Source organism: Lineus longissimus, chromosome 1 (assembly GCF_910592395.1).
Source record: "Lineus longissimus chromosome 1, tnLinLong1.2, whole genome shotgun sequence".
NCBI classification, from domain to species: domain Eukaryota; kingdom Metazoa; phylum Nemertea; class Pilidiophora; order Heteronemertea; family Lineidae; genus Lineus; species Lineus longissimus.
The window spans coordinates 9,744,023-9,766,235 of record NC_088308.1 but is presented as its reverse complement, the minus strand read 5'-3'; the positions used below and the strand labels follow the sequence as shown (position 1 = coordinate 9,766,235).

The window sequence follows — 22,213 nt, the reverse complement described above, 5'->3', positions numbered from 1 at the left end:
CGAAATCAAGGGTCAACGAGACATTAATAGGACTGCTACTGTATTGTACCAGTTCTGTATCAACAGCTGTTGCCATATTGTTTATACTAGGCTATAGGCCGGACTCATAATCGCGAGGTCTTGGGTTCGATTTTCGGAATATAAAGACCATCGCTATTTTGTGTCAGTGTCTGAGCGGTGTATAGGCAACCTTATGGTTATTGAGAAAGATTTTTCAAGAAAGAGAGGCGCAAAAAAAATCCCTCCAACTAAATCTTGATGTGCAAATCATTGGCTAGGCGACATCAGGGGCCGGATGTACGATTTTGTACACGGAAGGGGATGCAGCCAGGACCAAGGGCAAAAGGACAAGCCCCTCGAATTTTGCAGCGGAGTCCGACGACCCGAACTGTTTATCTCCCTACGTTTCCAAGATTCTGATCTCCTTCCAAAATATATGGATGCACCATTGCCTTGAATTGTGCTGCCTCTACATTTTAGCTGCCCGATTTAACAACGGTCGACCAGTGATATTATGTACAATGGCGGATCCAGAAATTTTGAAAAGGGAGGGGCTTATGAGGCGCCATTTGGGAATTGAATTATTTGCCAAAATCATTTCGTCGTTTTAAATTATAAATGATCATGTTGGACTTTGATACATAGTTGTATTTCATTACTTTGAACAGTTATTTTCTATTCAATCCTGCATTATTTATTGGACACCACAAGACTTTGACATGCTAATGGCACGGACGCCCACTCACTGCTAACCTTGTTTCCAGCTATTATTCCGAAGTGGACAGGTAGAATTTTAATTCATTAGATACCCAAATGGCGTTTCATAATGGCACAGCCCCTCCCAGTGAGATTTTACATTGCTCTTGGGCCTTTATCGAAATTAGTCCAACGCCTCTGAAACGCTGTCCTCGATGCATATGGAACCGGCTTGTGCGCTCCGCAAATGAGTAACCTGCGATTAATCATGATCGCTAGACCAGTCACAGAGTCTCCCGCAAATGACTCCACCGAGAAACAAGATGTATTTATCGCATGAGGCTCCCATTTTTCACCGCAAACAAGCGATCCGTGTATATTGCTACTCTCAATGAGCTACAATAAGAATCACATCTGTTTGGTATTCGGCCAGGTTCCAGCGATGACTGATTTCTGTCATTTTAGAAAAAATTGTTACAATACAATGTATCTCCTACTGTTGAGAACGAATCGCGAATGGCGTTATAATAACACCGCGTGAGGTTTTACTTGATAGCTAAAAAAGGCACTCGATCTCCGGTTCTTCGAAGTTCAACAATTCCCAAATGCAGTGACGCTTATTTCTAGATAGGTGTAAAGGCTTTACTGTATTTGATATCAATTTGCACTTGGAAACACAGCAAATAGGTTGAGTGTCTAAGGTCAAGATGTCATTGTTCCGGTCCGAACTCGAATATCCTACATTGCTAATCCGAAAACCGCCATCCCAGTTTTGCGTCACCTGTGCCTCAGTTACAAACTCTGGTATTGTTTCAGCAAGGGATGGGTGTTTGCTCGTACGTGTATTTGGAATGTCAAACGTAGTGAGATTAATCTTGTCTTTAAATTTTATTGGTAAACTCTCTTATAATTCTTTGCAACCGTAAGGAGATTTAATTATCTGCAAAGTGACACTTAGTTGTGATCCTTGGTTTTGCCGAGTATAGTGCCATGGTAGGCGATTCGCTGACTGTACCATATTCTCACGGACATTTTGTGAACAACGCATATTAGAAAATAGAGACAATTCTTTTAGAGTTTTCAATCATAATACCAGTCAAATGAATCCAATGTCTCATAAGATAGTCTTCCTTTAGCTTATACCTGTAGCAAAAAAACTGCTAGTCATCACGCTGGATTTCCTTCAAGGAAATTTGATTTGAAAGAAGCTTTGATTCGGGTCATCCACAGTTTTGTTTTTATGGCTACTCAATTTGCAGCTTTTGTCGTGCGAATTGTAGCTCACCGACAGACAGGTTAGAGACTTCCTGCAAGCGTCGAGACAAGTCAGCTCACAGCGTGAGGTGGTCTGCTCTGCTGATGCTGCAACGCCTTTGCCAGGTTCTGGGCCTACGAACGTTCTACCTGCAAGGAAAAACTAACTAAAAGATATTGTGCATGAATGTGTAATATCACCCAGTGTAACTTGAGTTACAAAATGTAATATCGCAATCTTTTGTTCTCGGAAAGTGCACTGCCCACCGCTAGCTCTTAAAATGGGAACCATGTGGTGGATAGTTTGATCTGATGAAAAGAGATAAAGATTATGCTGTTGATCAGCTATTTACCGTGTGTCTCAAGATATATCGTAACTTGAGGGTTGATAGTTGCTTACCCTGACTAAGTGGTCTGCTGTTCCTCGTCAACTCGAAGCAAAACCTTCTCGCCATTCCGATGTCAGCAGCATCCAAGCCAATGTTGAAAACCATGGTGCAGCTCATTTTGCCCTTGAATACATGCGATGTCCCGGTCCTGTGTCCGATATTTAAGTGTCCGACATCTGTACGGAGGTTTATGGCCCCAGCAACATGTTCAACGACACTGTCATTCAAAACTTGCAAAAGTCTCCTTGAAACTTTGTTGAAACTCACAGCGACGAATGTCCAGTAATGTGCAGAGAAAGATCGCTTGAAATACTTGTTTGATTCCCGTTGTAGTCTGACTGTTAGAGTGTTGACATTAGGATGCCGCCAGATATATAATGGTAGTGGGGGTGGTGCTCCAGCATACCATTCTATAAATGGACAAGACCCCGGGCAGCGTACCAGAATATACGCACACCATGTAAAGCCGTCACCAGTTCCAACATCAAGCAGCGGTGATACACCTATTTTGAGATATGACCTCGGGTCGTAGAATTCTAAGGCAGTGTCCGGAACACCACTTGGTCCCGTCGCCAGCCGAATTTTGTTTGCCTGTGCGTGGTGTCCGTTCCCTGAGATATCTTTGGCGAATGCCTCGAGGTTCATCGGCCATAATCCAACCAGTTTAGGAGAAGATGGGTATTGGGCTGAAAGCAAGATACGACAGAATTAAGCTGACATGGTCGCTTGTCACCTCTGAAGTCGTGGGTTTGATCTCGGTCTAACCACCAATTGTAATAGAGACCGTGATGAACCGTTACATTAGACCGGGTCATACATGTACATACGACTTGTCACTTGTCGCTGTTCACTGGTCACTTTTTCACTTGTCATGAGCAAGTTTGTTAAGTATCGTGGCTTGAAAACATTATATGATACGACCTGAGGGTGAAAAGTGACATCGTGAATACCATGTAGTCAGATCTTTAGAAATTACTTGTTCCATCTTCATGAAACGGATGACAAGTGAAAAAATAAGACGATACATATGAAAAATCCGGCCATACATGTGCTTTTTTCCTTGTATAATACTTACCAAAGACGTGGGTTTCTAAAACGTAAATTATCACAATTAGTTGTGCGATTCTTGATCGAACCATGTTGAACATCTTCTTCACTCACAGGAAGAACGGAAAGGAAATTGTGTGTCCCCGAAGAGCCACCACGCACTTTCAGGCTAGTCAAGCCAAGCTAAGATTTTGACAGCAACAAAAGCTACTTAAAAATGTGTGAGCTATGTTCAGACCAATACTACTGTTGTCATGGTTTTGCTTATCACATCTCCGCCTACATTGTACCTCATGGACATAGGAATATTTAATTGCTGCCATTGATTCCATGGATTTTTAATGCTTTCGAACAACCTTCTCTCTGTGTTGGAATCCGATCAATCGCAAGCTTAATTGTTATCACGCTATGAAGCCTCCTTTTTCGATGGCCAACTAGTTGTTGCAATGCCAAGATAAACCAGCAATGAGCTGGTTCTAAGCGTCCTTACACACGATTGTATTGGGTAACTCGTGGCAACAATTGATTCTCCTTATTCATTAACATATCAGCAATAAATATTGTGTCTGACAACAACAAAATCTTGGTGCTCAGGAATAATATACAGTAACCAAACATCGCCATCGCTGTACTAGTACATGTATGTCGTGATGTCAGACTAAAATAATGCAATGCATATTCTACGCAATACAAAGATCTAGATGAAGTAATTATCAGTCTCCCAAAAGAGATACAAGACTCAGCACCCTAAAATTGTCTGAGAAAGACAGAGAAGCACATGCTCCATATTCTAAAAGACGAATATTATTTCCAAGTAAGAAATTTGAAGAAAAAAGACACTAGTCAATGACTCGTAACTGTACTCACACCTTGTCCATCACTTTTCAAGAATAGAACCTCCATTGATCCTTCAAATCCTCTAAAACGTTAAAATCGGCAGTTTTTAGTGGGTATCGAGTTTAATAGGGACAAATGGTGTGAAATGACAGTGTACTATGGGTGCTTAATCATCCTCAGGCGTCAACCAACATGCAACCAACTATTAAAATCGGTCAACTATATTCCAGTGGTCCTTTAGTTTATATCGTGGCAAATAAGCCATCCCTCATTTTAGCTTTCTATTTTGCTCTTTTTATATCGGCCAGCTACATGTAAATGGGTTTCCCTTATGTATCGGTCTACCAGTCTCTTAGATAGTAATTGCATGAATATTGTTGACACTGCGTACTATCTTTCGTTCTGCCATGCTTTTGATACAGTGCGCATGAATCATCACAAAAGTCGAAACCATGGCAGACGATATCTGATGCTTCAAGGCAATACTCCATGCAGTCGCCAACATTATCATTGACCATCTGTCTTATACTTCAATCATGCATACGTTTAGGTTTACTCCGTCCGTACAAGTATCATACGTATACTTCAAACGTCCATCAAACACGAATTATTCAAATTTGGTAAGCAGGAGAACCCTCGCCCATCTGTTTGCCGTGGTTAAAAACATCGAATGTTAAGTAAAAAACAGCGCCAGGATCTGAACAACCACATTCTGCACTTCACTCTTCTGTTCCACCTCCCGACCATCCGGCACGTTGATAATTCATTTTAAGAACTCCCAAGAACTATCATCATCATTTTGGTATCCGCCATACACCAGTAAGGACGGTTGTTCAAACTTCGGCCCCGAAAACTAGACCCAGGTAAGAAATACACGTACATGTACTGCGAAAAATCTCACCAGACTATTTTTCTGTTGTTCTCTTCGGTTGATGTCTTCTAAACGTCGACTAACTTTATCTACTACACGCCCGTGAGGACGGAAGCCTCTAGATAGGAATAATTATCGGTGGTCAGGAAAATAGAAATGAAGAAATACATGCACACAATGCCGTAGTGCAGTTATTAGGCATACGAATCTGCTGAAACTTGGTATTCATGGTATGTCTACACAATGGCAATGCTGAAATTTATAGTTCGTATTTACGCAATTGGAAATTTTCAAATTCAATTCACAAATTTCAAATTTTTAACGAATGGCGTATGCCTCGGTTTTGGTCTACATTTTAGCTCCACCCTCGCGGTTTGGGTGAGACAACCAATACCTCCAGTTCGGTATCAATTCCTTAAACCGTCGACTTACTTGTGCTACATTACATGCTCGTTAGCACGGAATGCCCCTATGTAGGAAAACAATCTTGGGCGTCAAATGCTCCATAAACCGTACGAGCCTCTTCTATAATAAGGAGTTTTCGCTAAGCGCCCGAAACGCCATTATTCCATTGTTTGCCATCATTATCAGGCGGTCGAACAATTGGATGGGCGTTCACGTTGGGGTTTCGGGGCATTTTCAAAAACTCCCTATATATACACGCCTTTCGCTTCGAATGCCATTCGAAAGCAGGTTGAGGCCGACAGTCAGAAATTCAAAAAAAGATTTTCTTTTGACTGTGGCAACATCAAACTACCCCGGGAAACTATCAGCTAATATTGGAACGAAGAGGCGAGATTAGGGCATGAGTTAAAGTAAAACAGACAGGATTTAGAATTCTCGACACGACTCATATTCCTTTTACATCCCAGGAGGATTGTTTTGATTGACAGAAACAGAAAAGTATTGCACATTTCAGCTAAGTGAAAAAGCATAACCTAAAGTCCTACGTCTTCGTATCTATTCTATTTTTTAGGCCTCAGGTAAATATAAATTGTCGGTGCAGTTATTATGCAAGCAAATGACCTTATGTGTATTCATAATATCAGTCTACACAAAGGCTTTGTTTGAAAACAGCTACCAAGATTCAGTTCGACGCAACAACTGATTAACATGATCGTTCCGTTTGTTTCAGGATGAAATATCTTCTACCCTTTTGCCTTGTCCTAATAGCGGTCATCGTCGAAGTCACATCAGGTACGTTCAGGTATAGTCCACCGAGCTGACATTTGTGGGGTGGGCCAGCGCCGGTCTAGTTCATGCACGACAGAGAAAGCCTTTCAATTGTATTACGCGAAATCACTATTATCATCCAGCTAGCGCGACGCTGCAACGTAAACAAAATGTATTCGAGTCTATAAAGCACCTCACATTTAGTTGCAGTGAAATATAGCCTTTTTCTTAAAAAAATATTTTACACAGCGTCGAACAAATTTAATACCATTATAATTCTCCACTAAGACTTGTTATAGTCGTCTGATAAACAATCCAGATTATGATCATCTCATCTATTGATTTCTTTGACATCTTTGACATCACACATACCAAGCATGACAGGTATATGCCGACATTAAATTATCTTCATTGTAACAATCACAAATCATAAACTTTAATACAAGTCGTGTATTTGAAAGAGTTTAATCACAAAACTTATTCATCGTGTAGCTTCACATAAAACCGGTCGATATACAGTACTTACTTGTATGATATGCCGCGGCCTGAGCAGCCGTCCGAGTATTTCAAGTGGGGGTAAATAGGAAGAGCACCGCCATAAAGCCATGCATACTGGTGTGTCAAAGGACCACTCATACATGACATACTGGTTGCGGAGGAAAGTATTCAGGCTGGGGAATGTGGCCACGTCTATGCCTGGGCGATGTGAAATTTCTGTTGAACGTTGGCCAGAACAAAGTTAACAATCATGGGCAATTAGTTAATGGGGAAGACCTATAGGCGCTTTGGTTGTCCCCATTACTATGGTGTACTCGCGAGCAAATTTTAAACAAAATGGTACGCGATCATCTTTTGCGCATCGTTTGGAGCAATTACATGAAACGGCTGTCGTACCCATTTAGAAGCAGTGATAGGACAGGACCAAGGACATTTGGAAGAACCAACTTTATTGATTCAATTACTGACAACATTTATGTTTCATGGCTAAAATTCTGCGTAGGTGAGAATACTTGTCGTTAGGCATTTGCTTTTATAACTTTTTGACATTGTCACATCTCAATTTCATAGAATTTTGAAAGTGTCAAAGGATTACCTCATGAGTATAAGAAGCGACAGTTACATCGAGAAATGTCATCAAAAGAATAAGCAATAATTCCATAGCCAAGTAAAACCACAGAAATTCATAACAGGTCATCTTCAGGACTTATTACGGCTTTAAGGCCCGGTTTTGGATATCATTTCTCACTACACATGTTACATGATCACCCCGGGATTTGCGTTATTATAAGCGGCTGTTCTTCTAGACACACTCACTCCGACTGTATGAACCATAATATGGACTTAGAAAATTTACTAGGCCGAGGATGCGGCAAATTATACAAGTATGTACTGTATACCAGAGTAGCGGAAAACCTGGTCGAGCGGTAAGGCGTCACCATTATAACCGATAAAGACAATGTCACAACCTTGGGCGTCCAAATATCGACGATATTAACTAGTTCGTCAAGTACAATGTCACCACTGATCCGTCGCCAATCTTATCCTTATGGACCAATGAACTAATGATCTCAGAAACAGAGGCTTAGACTTGATATCTAATTCATAAGTTTTATTTACAACAACGGAGTTCAGAATAATGACGTGCAACATAATTATCCGAGGTGCCTGTTTACATCATACTTATATCTAGAGCTTCATAACACCCCAAAACATCGCACAGTTTTGACACACCTCTCAATTCATGAACCCGTTCATGATAACCGCATAATTAATCCTAACAGTGGGCCCAACAGGCTCGCACATGAGGCCTATAATTACAACTGGAGCCTCCATTAGATAGCCACTGGTGCATTGTCGGGGAAGGGTTAGACTACCTTCATTCTCAGTTGTTTTAGCAATCTGCAAAGGACTTTCCCAAGAGGATATATAGCTACCTCCCATGCTTCATTCTGACAATATCAGGCCATTTCACTCGATACATACGTATGCGTAAGGGGAAATCGTGTTGCAGGCCCCGTTTGGAAGAGGATACTCATGCTTAGCCTTGCTATCATTGTCCCTTAGACCAGAAATTTGAGGATTGGGTTACCTCTCATGCCTCGTCGTGCTGGCATTCTCCAGTGGGGCTGAAAGGGTGGATGTCGTCCTGGGTGCCGACAAATGGTACCCAGGTTCGAGATCGACTGGACAAAAAGCACCCTGGGTACCATTACACTAGACAAACAGCACCCAGCTTCTTTTTGCCTGGCTTACGGATCTTAGGGACGAGGACGTTTCTTGCAATCTCGTTTTATCTCGCGCCGTGGTACTTGCGGCATAAGCAGTGCGCGAAATAAAAAGAACAGATAAACAGAAAAAAACGCGTTTAGGCCTACAGGTCTTTGAAAGCACATTTTGGATGATTTATTCAGAAAAGGTATGTAGGAGGGATATATTCAGAGAGCGCAGTTGGAAACAGGGACGGTCGCCATCTTGCAAAATGAGATGTGTCATGCCATTTGGTGGAGACGGGAAAAACTCTGTGAGATGGGTCATTATCTTATTGTGAAACCGATCTACTACTCGGTCAATAATCTGTCGACAGCATAGCCCCTCAACCCTCTCAACTCCCCCCCCCTCCCCCCAATGTCGCTCAAAACACTCCTAGAACATCAAACTCGGAATGTACGTCTTTGAAATAAGACTGCTTTCCTTGGTCTCTTTATATTAAAATCTTTACAATTGACATCTGGACAGTTTGAATTAATAAAAAGATTAATCAACGACAGTGAGCGTCGTTTGAAAAAAAAATCCTTCAATAAACATCCTGGGCACGTCAGCTGTATTCTTGTTGTCCGTGGGAAGTAGCAAACTTGAGGACCATCCCAATCGAACTGCCCTCACTGCTCCCCACGGCCTTCCTCGAACTAAATCCGTTTGCAAATACAAATAAGCGATGCTGTCAATTAAAGGAATGGTCGGCTTTTTATTGCAGTATGTTTGTTCTTCTTCTGGTTGATGAGTAAACTATTTTTCTGAACTTGTTTGATGCTTTTCCAATTTTGTTTCAGCTCTTAGAAAGTAGAAAACGCGTTATTCGTTATTTTCAGTACGCGCAAGTACTGGCGCGAACGACCTTTCCCGCCACGAGAGTGCACCTAGATCCTAACTCCAGGAAACGCCTTCTAGTGCATCGTTCCACATGGAAAGGGTCGACGCATGGAGAGCTAACTCAGGTCAAATCGGAGTCAACATCGGAAAAGCACGATAATTCAGTCAGATTTTGAATTTTTCCTTTTTTTGCAATTTGTTGATGGATACTACTTATGTAGAATACATGTAGGGGGTAACTGGGCAGCCGACAGCTGGGTTATATTGCCCTTAATAATACCAATGGTCCTTTAAATATTGATAGACAGCAAATTTTACTCATAGTTTTTAATAAAAAGAAGATGATTATTTTGTTAATTTTAACAAGACGAGGGGGCGCAAATCTAATTAGAATGTGATGTATATAATCCATAGAAACTTGAGTATTTGTCACTCTGTTCTTGGAGCTCGTGAGGATGACCTCGCTAGTCCTTGTCAAGTTGCTTTTGCTGGTGATTGCCTTTCTCTGTGCCGAAGGTGAGTTATGATACATGAATTACACAATATTGTCGTTAATGCCTACTTGGGCACAAGACAACCGGTCATTCTTGAAACTTGGACATGTTGGATGTTTATGCACAGGATGAAGAGTCGCTTCCGCAAGTGTCAAAATCCGCATCTTAGCTGCACTCAATGATTAGGTGCAATATATAATGTCGGAGGGATAAAACTACTCTGTTGTGGCCATTTTCCTTGTTTCTCTGGAGTTTAAATTTCCCGCCTTGTAAACTATTTTAATGAGCCCTGTTTGTTACTTGTGTGAACCCATTTGCTCTGGTGGACCCTTTTTAGCCTCCTTTTTAGATCTCCACCATTTTGCTTTTTTCTTACTCATTCATTTCTTGTTTTACCAGTTTCAAGTTATGATTTTTCCTTGGGGTAGCTCCCCTTATCAGCACACAAATCGTTTGATATAAAGCTTAAATAATATGTATAGAACCCTTCTTTTACTATGATATACTGTATGTAAAAACGGTCTGCCGGAAGGATTCTTGTGCCTCTCTGTGCAGCCCTAAGCCCCTTTCCAGTGCCCATGTTCTCAGGCAGCCCTGCAGAGCATGTGGTCCCTTTATATGTTAATTTACATGGGGGTTTTCCTTGGGATTTCCCTCATTATCATGCAAATCTTTGGGAATTCCCAGCTCTGGCTTTTTGCCACCTGGTTTGTTTACAAACAATAATGCACTTTAGATGTGGTGGGGGAATTTATTGTAAAAACGTATATAGGATACGTTAGGTCTTTTTCTTTTCTCTGGTCTTTGGTCTTTCTAATGTTTATTTTCTGTACTTGTTGGCTATTATTTCTGTACTTGTTGGCTATTATTTCACATGTTGATGTTGTACTTGTATTTACTTGTCTTTATTTGTATTTTCAGTAAATCTCTGTAATCAAGGGAATTTCTACGTTTGTGTTGTTTTTTGAGCTGTCCCAATATACTCGACTATCGTACAGTACAAAGTGAATCCGATACCGGCCTGATTGATTAAGGGTTGAGAAAGGTACCACCGTTTTGGCTAGAACTTGAAATCTAAAATCTTCAAAATGATCGTAAATGCCCAGTTGCAACCTGGAAGGCTGTTCTCTAGGAAACAAAGAACAGACACCCCCTTGAAATTGGCATACACTTCGTTTTAAACAAATTCTAATTGCTTTTAGATTTCAAGCACTAGCCAAAATGATTATGCCTTTTGGTCAACCATCAATTCAATCAATTTTGTGCCTTATCTTTCCGATTCGGGACTTATTAAACAGCTGGTTAATGCTGTAGCCGCTGTTGTAGTCTCTAATGCCGTCGGTGAGGACTTTGAACTAAGATGACATCCTGCCTATACTTGACGGTCTGTATAGTAGCTGGTGTCAGTGTCATATTACTGGTGTTCGTCCATCCTGATTCACGGCCGTGTTTGCCTCTCTGAAGGTCAGGGACAGATCGCTGCGCTGTTCCCACTCTATATTCATTTCAGGCCTACAGCGCAGTGAAGGAGGGGATGATGATGATCGCCGAGAACTCGACGAATTCAGTGGCAAAATTCCAGGTAAATTCAATCTGAATCGCATTTGCAAATGAAAGACTGCGGTTGTTTATACCAGCGTAACACTGAATACTAATCCAGTCATCTTGATTTTATACTAAAAATTAGTAGCGAAATTGACAAAAAAGTGTTCTGATTGATAACGACGTATCTTTGTACACACAGTACATGTATATGTTTGAAATGGTTTAGTCAACACACTCGGGGAGCAACATGGCGCCATTTCTCGACAGAACTGTCATTTTTGTGAGTCTCGTTCCATGGCTTCTACATGTAGTCTATTCGTATGAAATTTGGTTGGTTATTGGTCTTGCCCTTAAAACCAAACGGGATCATTTCATTTTAGTAACCATATTCACGAGATATTTCTTTGTATGCATCTGTGTACGTTGACGTAGCGCATTGAATTTGGACATTTTCCCGCACTGTAACGGTCTGTTTCTCTCCCACTCTCGATTAAATGTTCGGGCTATAACTTTTTTTGCCCATCTACTCATGTCCCAACAATAAATGAGGAATATTCAGAAACAAAATATGGAATGCGCAGCATACCTTTCAAATGACCATCGGACTTCAGTGAAGACATTTTTTTAATTTCAGTCTGCACTGAGAATGCTGAACGAGTAGAATCCTGTTTGGTATTGAGCCAAGCATCAATAAAAACCTAACCTTAAGAAATCCGACTAGTTGCTCACCCTCCAGAGCCCAAAACGTTGCGGACATGGCGTTTGCGAATGGACTGAAATTATTAACTTGATATAAAGGTTTACTGCATGGGGTTAGCACCCACCGATATTCTTAAAGTTTGAAGGTACACCAAGCCATGGATGATCCTCCGTCTGTGTAGGTTCAGCCTGTGCCTCCCCATCGTGGCCTTTCAGTTAGGTATTTTTTCCTTGACGAAGACGATAAAGTCCCTTTGCCTGCGACGGACACATCACATCACACCACACCCTTCCCTCATGTCGTTGTAGAAATACCACTGATTCTAACTGACGATGCCGGTGAAAGGCCTTTGAGCAAGAGATCCGTGACTACTTTTGCCCGGCCCGGCCATGCCTCGGAGACGCATGCCTGCACCACTGTCACCGCGGTCCCAGAAGATCTCCGGAACCCTGAGATAATGTTTCCAAACGGTCTTGATGTCTTCTACCAGAAATATACCCACGCGTATGGAATCCCTATCATTGGTAAGGTTTCTCTCCAATGACATAGATCCAAATTCACCAAGCATAAAAATTGAAACCAGTGCAATTCAGACTATTGCATACAAAACAGACCGTATCTCCCGCCGTAATTCTTCTCAATACACGCTCCGTTCTTTTTATCAACATGATCAATGCGGCGGAGCGTTCTGTTGCTTTTTCTAGTAACTGGAGCTGCTCCTTAGTCAAGGTGATTAACTTATTTTGATTTACCGGGCCGTGGTGATCATTCACTTGCTAGGGACTCCTTGTTCATTTTACGTTTCATGGGGCTACCTTTCGAAAGGAACATTCGGTGCATATTCACGAGAGTTCCCCTAAAGCCTAATTCGTTAGGGGCATCAGCAAACTGTTTCGTCGGGGTCAGTTCTTGGTGTGACAGATACATGTATTTCAAAAATAACTTATAAGTTCATTAAAGACTTGAATATCCATTAACCATCTTTTTTTCAGGTTCCCAGAAAGTGACCGATTCTGCGTTACGTCGGGCGTGTTACCTGGTTCGATTCTTGTTTGCTGATAGACCCGATGTCCGAGAGATGTTCTATAAGAAGTATACTCGATTCGGTCTTATGGCTTATGATGAAATGACCTCAGACATCCCAGAACATAAACACCTGACACCCCATAGTTACTGGGATGGGAGAGCCCGAGGCCTTGGGCCAACACTCGATTGGCCAATCGTTACTGGGGGTGAGGAAAATACTGTATGCTTGAAGGCAGACAGGTGAGCTGTGTGACCTACGTCAATTTCAAATATTTTTCCTAAAAGCGGGGCGAAAACCCCATCTCCTTCCTTTCCACGCCTCAGTAATTGTATACTGCTATTGAAGGGCGCGGCCATGAAAAAGCCAGTGTCAGACAGACAGTTAACAAATAAACTTAATTTGCACTAGGAATCAAACAGATCGAGATAAAAGCAAACACTCATGTAGCCATTATGGTCCCTCACGTTTTTTCCTCTTCTAGCACGTGGTAACCTAATATTTCAGATTTTTTAAGTCGAGGACTGATTTGGAAGAAATTTGGCCAGTATTAATTTGTAAATCCGCTTAATGATTCACATTGTTACTTGCAAAGGTACACCACTGAGGACATTCCTCTTCACGAGTTAGCCCACGGGGTAGCTCAACATGGCGCCCGTTATGCCATTCCTGACTTCGATGAGCGACTGGATGCGTTATATGCGGCAGCCAAGGCCAGTGGAGAGTGGAACTCGACATACGCCATGACCAACAGCGGAGAATATTGGGTGAGCAGTAAAGCTTGCAGCACACTAGCCGCCAACTTCGGCGTTCACCGGCGTTTTTTGCCGCAAGAGTCCTGAACGCCTGAAAAACCCCTAGTCTGCTACGTACGGCGTCGGCGGACGCGACTTGACGCCACTTGCCGCAACTAAACGCCAAATAACTAACATGTTTGATTTTTGACGCGTGTCACCGCGCTTGAACGCAAGAAGAAGCCAGGTGTGTTACGGATGGCCGCCTGACTTGGCGTCGGCGGCGAGGCTATGGCCAATCAGCTTGCGTCTTGATATCACATGATTTCAAAAGGGCAGCCTAAAGTGGCGGAAAAGACGCTACTGGTCGCCAATTCTGGGCAGGTGTGCTCTGACCGTGATCCACTGGCCGCCAACTTTGGCGTCGAGAGGCGTCAGCCAAACGCTTCTTGTCGCCAAAGTTGGCGGATAGTGTGCTGCAGGCTTAAAGCAGCGAGTTGTCGCCAATTCGGGGGACTACACGCTCTAATTGGGAACTCATTGTTGAAATCAACAAGGACATGACGTGTAGATGTGCGCTTGTTTGCGAAAACCTATTTTTAGACATGGCGCGGGTTGATCCCAGACAACGCGGTATGCCTGTGCTCGAACCGCCGGGCGTTCAGTTTCGGGAAACACGTCTTTCTTGGATATTTGTCTGACTGGTCGTACTGAGTGTATACACATTCTATACGAAATACGACCAACGGAAATCGCCGAACGAAGCCAAGTTTGATTCATATTGTGTTGGGTAATTCAGAACTGTAAGGTTCTTTTATCCATAAGGTGTAGAAACAAAAAGTGGCAAATATATCTACGCATGTCTACGCACAATGGCTGTTGAAACTGTTAAACAGTCATGACATTTGTTCGACTCCTTGACATCACAGTATAAGTTAATGATTATTTTTCCTTGAAAATAGGTAAATAATTCATTTTGGATAAAAAGCCCCAGACCACAAAAAGACAACAACAACAACATCGACATTAATTAGCTACAAGAATATCACACCACATCTGTTTGAATGTTATATACGAGATTTGACTAGTGATTTGGTCAGATAGATGATTGGCCGTCATTGGTGTTACGTCATTACTATTTCTGAGCGCTTTAGGTTTTACATAATGATGATGCACGCGTCAATAGTTCGATTATTAGAAAATGACCCATATTTTCCGCATCAATTATTGTTGCAATTGCTATAAAGCCAATAGTAGATCATACAGCCAATAATGATGTCCATACATTTCGTTAAAACATACTTCCGCACAGCCTGGACCCATTTTTGAGTACAGGTAGTAAATTATTTGCTGTGGATATTTTAGAATCATGCCGTCATTTAAGCGAAAACTAATTAGATTTTTGCAGTTCTTTCGGGCCAAAAACGCCAAGCAGCTAACTTTTAACGTCTCATTTAACAATACATGTATCGCATGAATAAATGAGTCGAAGTAAAAAACTGTGCGGTCATCAAGTTCTTCATATTGCATGCCTGCTCGTGACTAAATTTAGCTTGAAAACGTGAATTTTGATACGGATATTTTGGCTTCAAAGAGTTTCCGAGGATTCATTCTCCTTGCATTCCCTTACCGTAGTTCCGAAGAAATGTTGGATTTCCTGCTTCCTATTATATCTAGCAGTGAACTAGCACCTGTACGAGCATGGACATGTCATGCAGAGGTTCTGAAACCAGGTGCACTGTTCAATAGATTGGTGTAATGAATGAAGACATAATCGTAATGATGGCGGCGTAGGCGTTTAATACTGCATTGGAGTGTGTATGTCGGCCGGGTGATCAGCTTTTGCACTGTCTAGTTTTGTGTGTTTTTCCTGTTTTGGAGAAAAATTGAAATATTTCGAAAATGAACAGACTAAACTACATTTTTTTCGCATTTTTCTCGAGCATTGGCTATGGTGCTTCGCGAGAAAAAAACTTTATTTTTGGATATACAGTACCAACAAGAACATTTTATAAAATCACGGTTTTTAGTGATGTCTGGTTTGAAATTTTTAGTTTGAGGTGGTCTCATGTGCTCGGAGCCAATCGTGCGCTAATTACTGACTTGTATTCATTAAATAAATGAGACGAGTATGTGTAGAAAGAGGAGATCACGGCCTTTCTCGTGATGTACAGCACCAACTGGTCATTCTTTGAAAAGCGCCTTCAAAACGCATTTTGAAATGGGTGTCATTTGCAATTGAGAACACCCTGACGTCATGCACTTTTGGGAAAACCGTTGAGCATGACCTCACACAGTTTACAAGTCTCATGTAAAACGTATAGTACAATAGCCACCGTGCTGAAATCTACTCAATATTTCTATGTTAGTTGAGCCTGACTGTGCACAAATTGTACATACTTTCTCTTTGTCCAATCCATCTCCAAGATATACAACCTTAAAAGAAACAGTTTTTTTCTCTTGAATAACACGAAATAACGCGCCACTTTCCCCGGACAAATCTGGGTGTTCAGAGAAGACTTTCGTTTTGTCTTCCGCTGGAGATTAGGTTCAGACCACAGGCTTTACTTGACCCAGGAACAAACCTTCAACAGATAGTGTAAACAAGGATAAGTCCTACAAAAAGTCTTCAAGAAAGCTTCAACTTAAAGAAGAATTAAAAACATCTTAACGACTTCCTTTTATTATTCAATATGAGGTAGCGACATTATCGCCGCTATTTTTCATATAAATGTACATTTCTATTATTTTCCATTCGCAATCACCAGGCAGAAGCAACGCAGAGTTTCTTTAATGATAATTTAGGCTCGAAAGTACCCAACAGGGCAGTACTGGAGGAGAAGGATATGGGGATCGTCAAGCTTCTCCAGGAGATCTGGCCGTGTAAAAACAAGTATCTCAAAAGATGCTACAGTTCAAGAGGTAGGAACCTTTCGCCGTGCCCTTGGTTTTTTAATGTGGCCATCTGGGCGACCACCTTTAATTTCCGTTAAAGCCTGCCCGGGTAACCGATCATGTAGAAAGAAGTACATGTACTAGCCATGTTAAGCACTTTTTAGGATTCGTCTCGTCCCGTTAGTTCTCTTGCTATGTTTCTCGTTCTAGAACTTGAAGACGCACAAGTGTTGAAGATGAACTGCAATGGAACGAAGAGTACGGTATTTACCGTTTCAGAAGGTGAGTCATTGGGGGCTTTTTGTAATCAAATCAGCTCAAATTCATTAGACGTTGAACTTGTCGAATTGCTTCTGCGGCCTGAATTATTCATTGGAACACCATACTCAATATTTCCCGCAAACAAAATGGGTTAATCATGCTGATCCAAAAATAATTCTTTTGAAAAATCAAATAAGGCTGAGAGCCCAACTTTTGTGACCGATTAAAAAATTGAGAATGCACAGATTTTCTTGTTTTTCCTTTATTTACAAAAATCAAAGTACATGTAGCTAATTTACTATAGCAAGTATAAAGATGAGAGAGGTACATGTTTATACTAGTATGTTTTGCTCGTATGAAACCTTGCAGACTAAAATTTCGGTCCGGTTCGAATCCAGGTTTGGCCATCAGGTGGCTAAAATCGAAAACACGGAAACTGCTTGATCATTGGTAAATTTTTATTATATGACATGAAGCTTGATACATATGTTTTCCTATGTAATGACACCTGGGAGACCAAAGTTCGGTCCGGTTTGATTCCTGATTTTGCCACTAGGTGGCTGAAACCGAAAACAGAAAAAGTGCTATATCTCCTGAACTGATCGAGGGTTTAATCGTCATTGATGATGCGTTCAGTGATGCGGGTCGGCCGTTGATTCATTACCTGATGGTTGAAACGCGGTAGGCCTATATAGCACTGGCCGCACCTTGTGAAAATTGCCTAGCGGGTTCGTTAACATGGAGGCTGATCCGGTAACGATGTGCAGCTTCCGGCTAAGCCCGTCATTGACCTTTCAAGACTCTGGCATTCCTTGTTCAATTAAGTAAATCATATTTCTGAATAAACGGGGTTTGCGTTCCTCTCTCGTCTTTTGCTTGTGTTTATTAAGCATGTTTATATGGAGTCCCACGGACACGGAAACGGTCTATTAAAAGCGGCCTCTGGGGGTATGGAATCTGCGTGCATGCGTATTTACATATTCGGGCACAATCGCTCTCCTATTTGCTAACTAGAAGCGTAGGACAAAACCTTGTTCGTTACAGTAGTGGTATTGCGGTGGCACAGCGGTATCACTTTGTAACTCTCAACTGGCATGAAATGTCATTGTGTGCGCTAGATTATGGCTGCACTTGGTCCCCTAGAAAGGTTTCTGGTTAGGCTGGGTATTAGTTTTTGCAATTATAAAGCGCTTTGAGACAGTAGAGATACATGAAATACAGCTAGTGAAAGGCGCTATATTAGAACTCACTATATAACAGAGCCCCATGCCACGATTAAAAGGACACAACACATTGCCTGTCAGCTTTATTTTGGGCTGTTCGTTCTTCTCTATTGGGTACATTATACATTGTTCTTTCAATTTACTCCCATTTCAACGCCCGTAGTACAAAATCGTCCTTTCATTGCATATCTTTGCATCTTTCCAGATTGCTTCGACAAAAACCGTGACTGCGAGAATTGGGCAAAACACGGGGAATGTACGAGAAATCCAGTTTATATGAAAAGGAACTGCGAAAAAGCCTGTGGGCTGTGCACATTACCTGCAACCAAGTACAGTGGTAAAGGTGAGCTAGCAATTCATAAAGTGATGTTATAGTGATGTTAGTTTGGCCAAACCGGGTCTATTCGAGTTGGATATCTTATACGTCACACAATTTATCAATAATTGTCTATACTCTGTTTAGACCAGTCAATATATGATTTTACTGTGAAAAAATGTTTCATCCAAGCCCAACCAAAACGAATGTGGTTTGAAAGGTCTAAATATGTCTTGTAGGAAAACGACAATCCTCAATTATGACAGTAGCTCATAGTCCACTCATTAGAGTGAAATAAGATATGTCTCTGTGGTTCGAACGCGTAGGCCATTTAGACCACTCAATAAGCCTTTATTCAATCCTACCCTCCAAACAGAGAGTCGAGTGGTCACATTTACTTGAACAGCTGCATCGATTACAGCAGAATTTAGTTTACTGCGATATAATGGGTTTCCAGGAATTGGATCATCTCGGTTTTTTTTATGGATCTTGTACAATAACAAAATGTTATTTTTAAGCAGTCCACAATAATTTTATTTTTTTGTGGACACTGCAGTCACTTAAATGCTTTACATGCAACGTACGGATCATAAATTTGTGCAAAAACTTCTCCATTGAATAATAGTGAGAGCAAGTTGAGCTATACGCCACAATCCCATACATGAGTGTCGACCTTTAGTTGATTGTTAAACTAATACGAGTTACCCAACTTTAGAATCGGATATATGAATGGAACTTGCATGTATACTGATACGAATTTTAGTATGAAATATGACATTTTCTGTGAATCTCTAAACTGATACCAGTGCTCATGATATTGCAGGTACAATGTACGGTAATTTTGACCATTAGTTTAGACCATGTTAAAAGAGCGAAAACAATTGTTTTCCGTATGCGAGTTCACGAAGTGAAATGTCCACGAAATTGCACCACCAGACTACAATCTCAAAGGCTCCGACACGCGGCTATGTCGTCGGCGTCACAGTAGCTTGGAAATTAACATTACGAAATGCGGACGCCGATGGTCGTTGGGATTTCAAGTGGGAGCTTGTTGGCACTTGTGTTCGGAGATCGATTTGCTGCATTTGAGAAGAATTGTCCCTGTTTTTTCCCCCAATGGTATCACACACTTGACCAAGCTGTAACCTTCATGAAATAAGTATCGCTGATTTTTCATGCATGCAGCTAATAAAGGCAAGAGGGTTGTCGGGAAGCCAATCCTGACTTGTGGTGATGTGGCTGCCGACTGTCAGAATATCACTTGTACCGCCAACATCACCTATGCCATTCAACAATGCCGGAAAACATGCACCAAGTGTAAATATTACCTAGGTAGGTGTAAAAAACATTTTTATAAACGGTGAAGGTGATTAGGATTTGTTGTTTAGCGCCGTATAAGGAAGTGTTAGACTTTCAAGCTGAAATGTTAAACACTGCGTGAATTGATATTGCCTTGCAATGGTCACCTGTGAAAACTAGCGTAATTGTTATTTGGCGGTATACCCTAAATTGTCTCAATGATCAGTCGCATGCCAAATCTGTACCTCGTTAAGAGTTTGAATATGGTTTCGGTAGAACTACATGTACATGTATGTTCGGGCGTTTGACCAAGACTGGTCGCGTCAAATTACTTGTAGTAGAAATCACATCGTCATACATCGTTCTATAGTCATCGTTTAGTTCATACAGTCCTCACATCGAGCGTTATTGTAATAGTCGCACACTGACGCTGACATATGGTGTCCAGGAGAAGAGTACGACAAGTTGTGAACCGCCCCGCCAAAAATTACAATGACACGCTCAACATCCTGACGTGGTGCTTTGTTATGTCATCACTTCACCTTGGAACTGCGTTTAAGTTGTGTTACGGACGTACATGTCGCTCTGAAAGTACTGAATGGTCTTTCAAAATACCATTTTATACTGCCTCTAAAGCGCTTTTGATATCCATTTTCAGAGAAGGACTATGGGACTTTTAAAGCATCTAAGGCGGTGGACGAGACCCAGTGTAAATCAGGTAGGTTCGCATGACCACGGTGTCTAATCGAAAAAAAAATTATTTGATTCGTACAAATGTATATGTACTTAATATCGCCAGTTTCGCTCCGACATTTGGAAGGGGTGACGGATGCTTACATGATACGGTGTCACCTCTGCACACTGCCTGAACAACTATAAAGGAAATCGACACGATTAGATATGAATGAGAGTATAATCACGAACATGTACAAATGAAATAATTTGTGTTTGATTTGAGACTTTTAAAAAGCACATGATACAGCTCACAGGTAGAACAAATATTCTACAGGTTTTTGTACCTGGTATTGTTTTATGCACCAGAAGTAAAACCAGAGTAGATGCTAAGCTAAACAATAGACCCGTGTCATTGAAGGAGTATTGAAGCTTTGAAGGACTTAGACGCTGTAGAGGGTCATCGTTCACCGCCTTCTGGGTCAACCACGTATCCAGGATAGTTAAAACAACTTTAAAACAACAATGTACGAACTGAACTTGAAATAATTATTTTTGTACTTTAATAATCTTCCTTCAAAAAATGTTTGGGTAGTGAAGTATTGATGGTTCACCCTAACCCAGGCAGAAAGAATAGCGCGTGATACGTGGAGTAGGCCGTCGGGTGAACGTAACTGTTCGATCATGGTCTTTCAGGAGATGGCTGGAAAAGATGCTGGTGGGACGAGGAATACAAAGCTAGCTCAAAGTGTACCGAGGATGGAGGAAGGGTTAGGTTAATTGATGGCAAGTATAACTGCGCGTGCAGGTACAAGGGCAAACCTATGTACACAGATTGCAGAAAACTAAAGGCATGAGAAGAAGATATGTGACGTCACGGGAAGAATCGTCAGGAGTTTTGGCATATTTTCAATCGATTTAGTAGTGATTGATTTGGATCTTATGAACTGTAAATCGATTGAAATTCAAGAATAAAGTCGATGAATAATGTAACCATTTCTTCAGTGGTTGGTTTGTTGGGGGGGGGGAGGGGGGTGAGGACATCTGAGCCTACTGTCGGATTTGCGTCTTCAAATTTGAAGGGTTGCGAAAGCAAAACGACCTAAGTCATTTGTTGATGCACTGGTCGTCCTGCCTTGCAGCCCTTTTTTCATTCCTTCATGATGTGTAGAAGTCTTTCTCAAACATGTCAAAGGCATGCAAGTACATTGATATTGAAGCATATTTTCTCTGCCAATATTGGCATCCATAGACGAAGTGCACACAAATTTACGCAGCAAGAATATTCGAAAAAATGCCATAAATGTCACGATTTCCTAAAAATTTTCGAACCTGCTCTAATGTTACCCTTTTTGATATCATCAAGGTGAATATTTTTCCTATTTTGAGCCTTTCAAAAATGGTAAAGGGCAAAATATATCTCACAGCAAATGATCGTCTGCACGATCGAACCGAATCACATGCCATATTCCACACTCTACAAAAAAATAGTGGGTTTAACAACACCAAAATGCACTTCGCCTTTGGAGAAAGTATTTCCGACAAAGAATATCTACCGAGTTTTTGCAATATAAGAAAGGTTCAGAAGTCCGGAAGTTACGTGGATGAGCTATTTCACGGCAGCACTCAATGACGGCCAATTCAAGCTGTGACAGTAGGTCCGCCTCACCACACTACTATCAATACGCTGCAG

At 41.4% G+C, this 22,213-nt stretch overlaps 1 protein-coding gene across 1 annotated transcript; it reads left to right on the top strand.

The window, feature by feature from the left end:
* The first annotated feature begins 13,160 nt into the window (after positions 1–13,160).
* LOC135499029 (uncharacterized) lies at positions 13,161–21,494 on the top strand. Its single transcript, XM_064789658.1, has 8 exons — positions 13,161–13,362; positions 13,716–13,887; positions 16,623–16,776; positions 16,960–17,031; positions 18,439–18,576; positions 19,735–19,881; positions 20,507–20,566; positions 21,217–21,494. The coding sequence occupies exons 1-8, from the start codon at positions 13,175–13,177 to the stop codon at positions 21,375–21,377; spliced, it is 1,092 nt and encodes a 363-aa protein (XP_064645728.1). The 5' UTR covers positions 13,161–13,174; the 3' UTR covers positions 21,378–21,494.
* The last annotated feature ends 719 nt before the right edge of the window (positions 21,495–22,213 follow it).

Coding starts and splice junctions, on each gene's coding strand:
- LOC135499029 (XM_064789658.1), top strand. CDS start 13,175: ATGTTCTATAAGAAGTATACTCGATTCGGTCTTATGGCTTATGATGAA. Junction 13,888..16,622: donor CCAACAGCGGAGAATATTGG/GTGAGCAGTAAA, acceptor CGCAATCACCAG/GCAGAAGCAACGCAGAGTTT. Junction 16,777..16,959: donor AAGATGCTACAGTTCAAGAG/GTAGGAACCTTT, acceptor TTCTCGTTCTAG/AACTTGAAGACGCACAAGTG.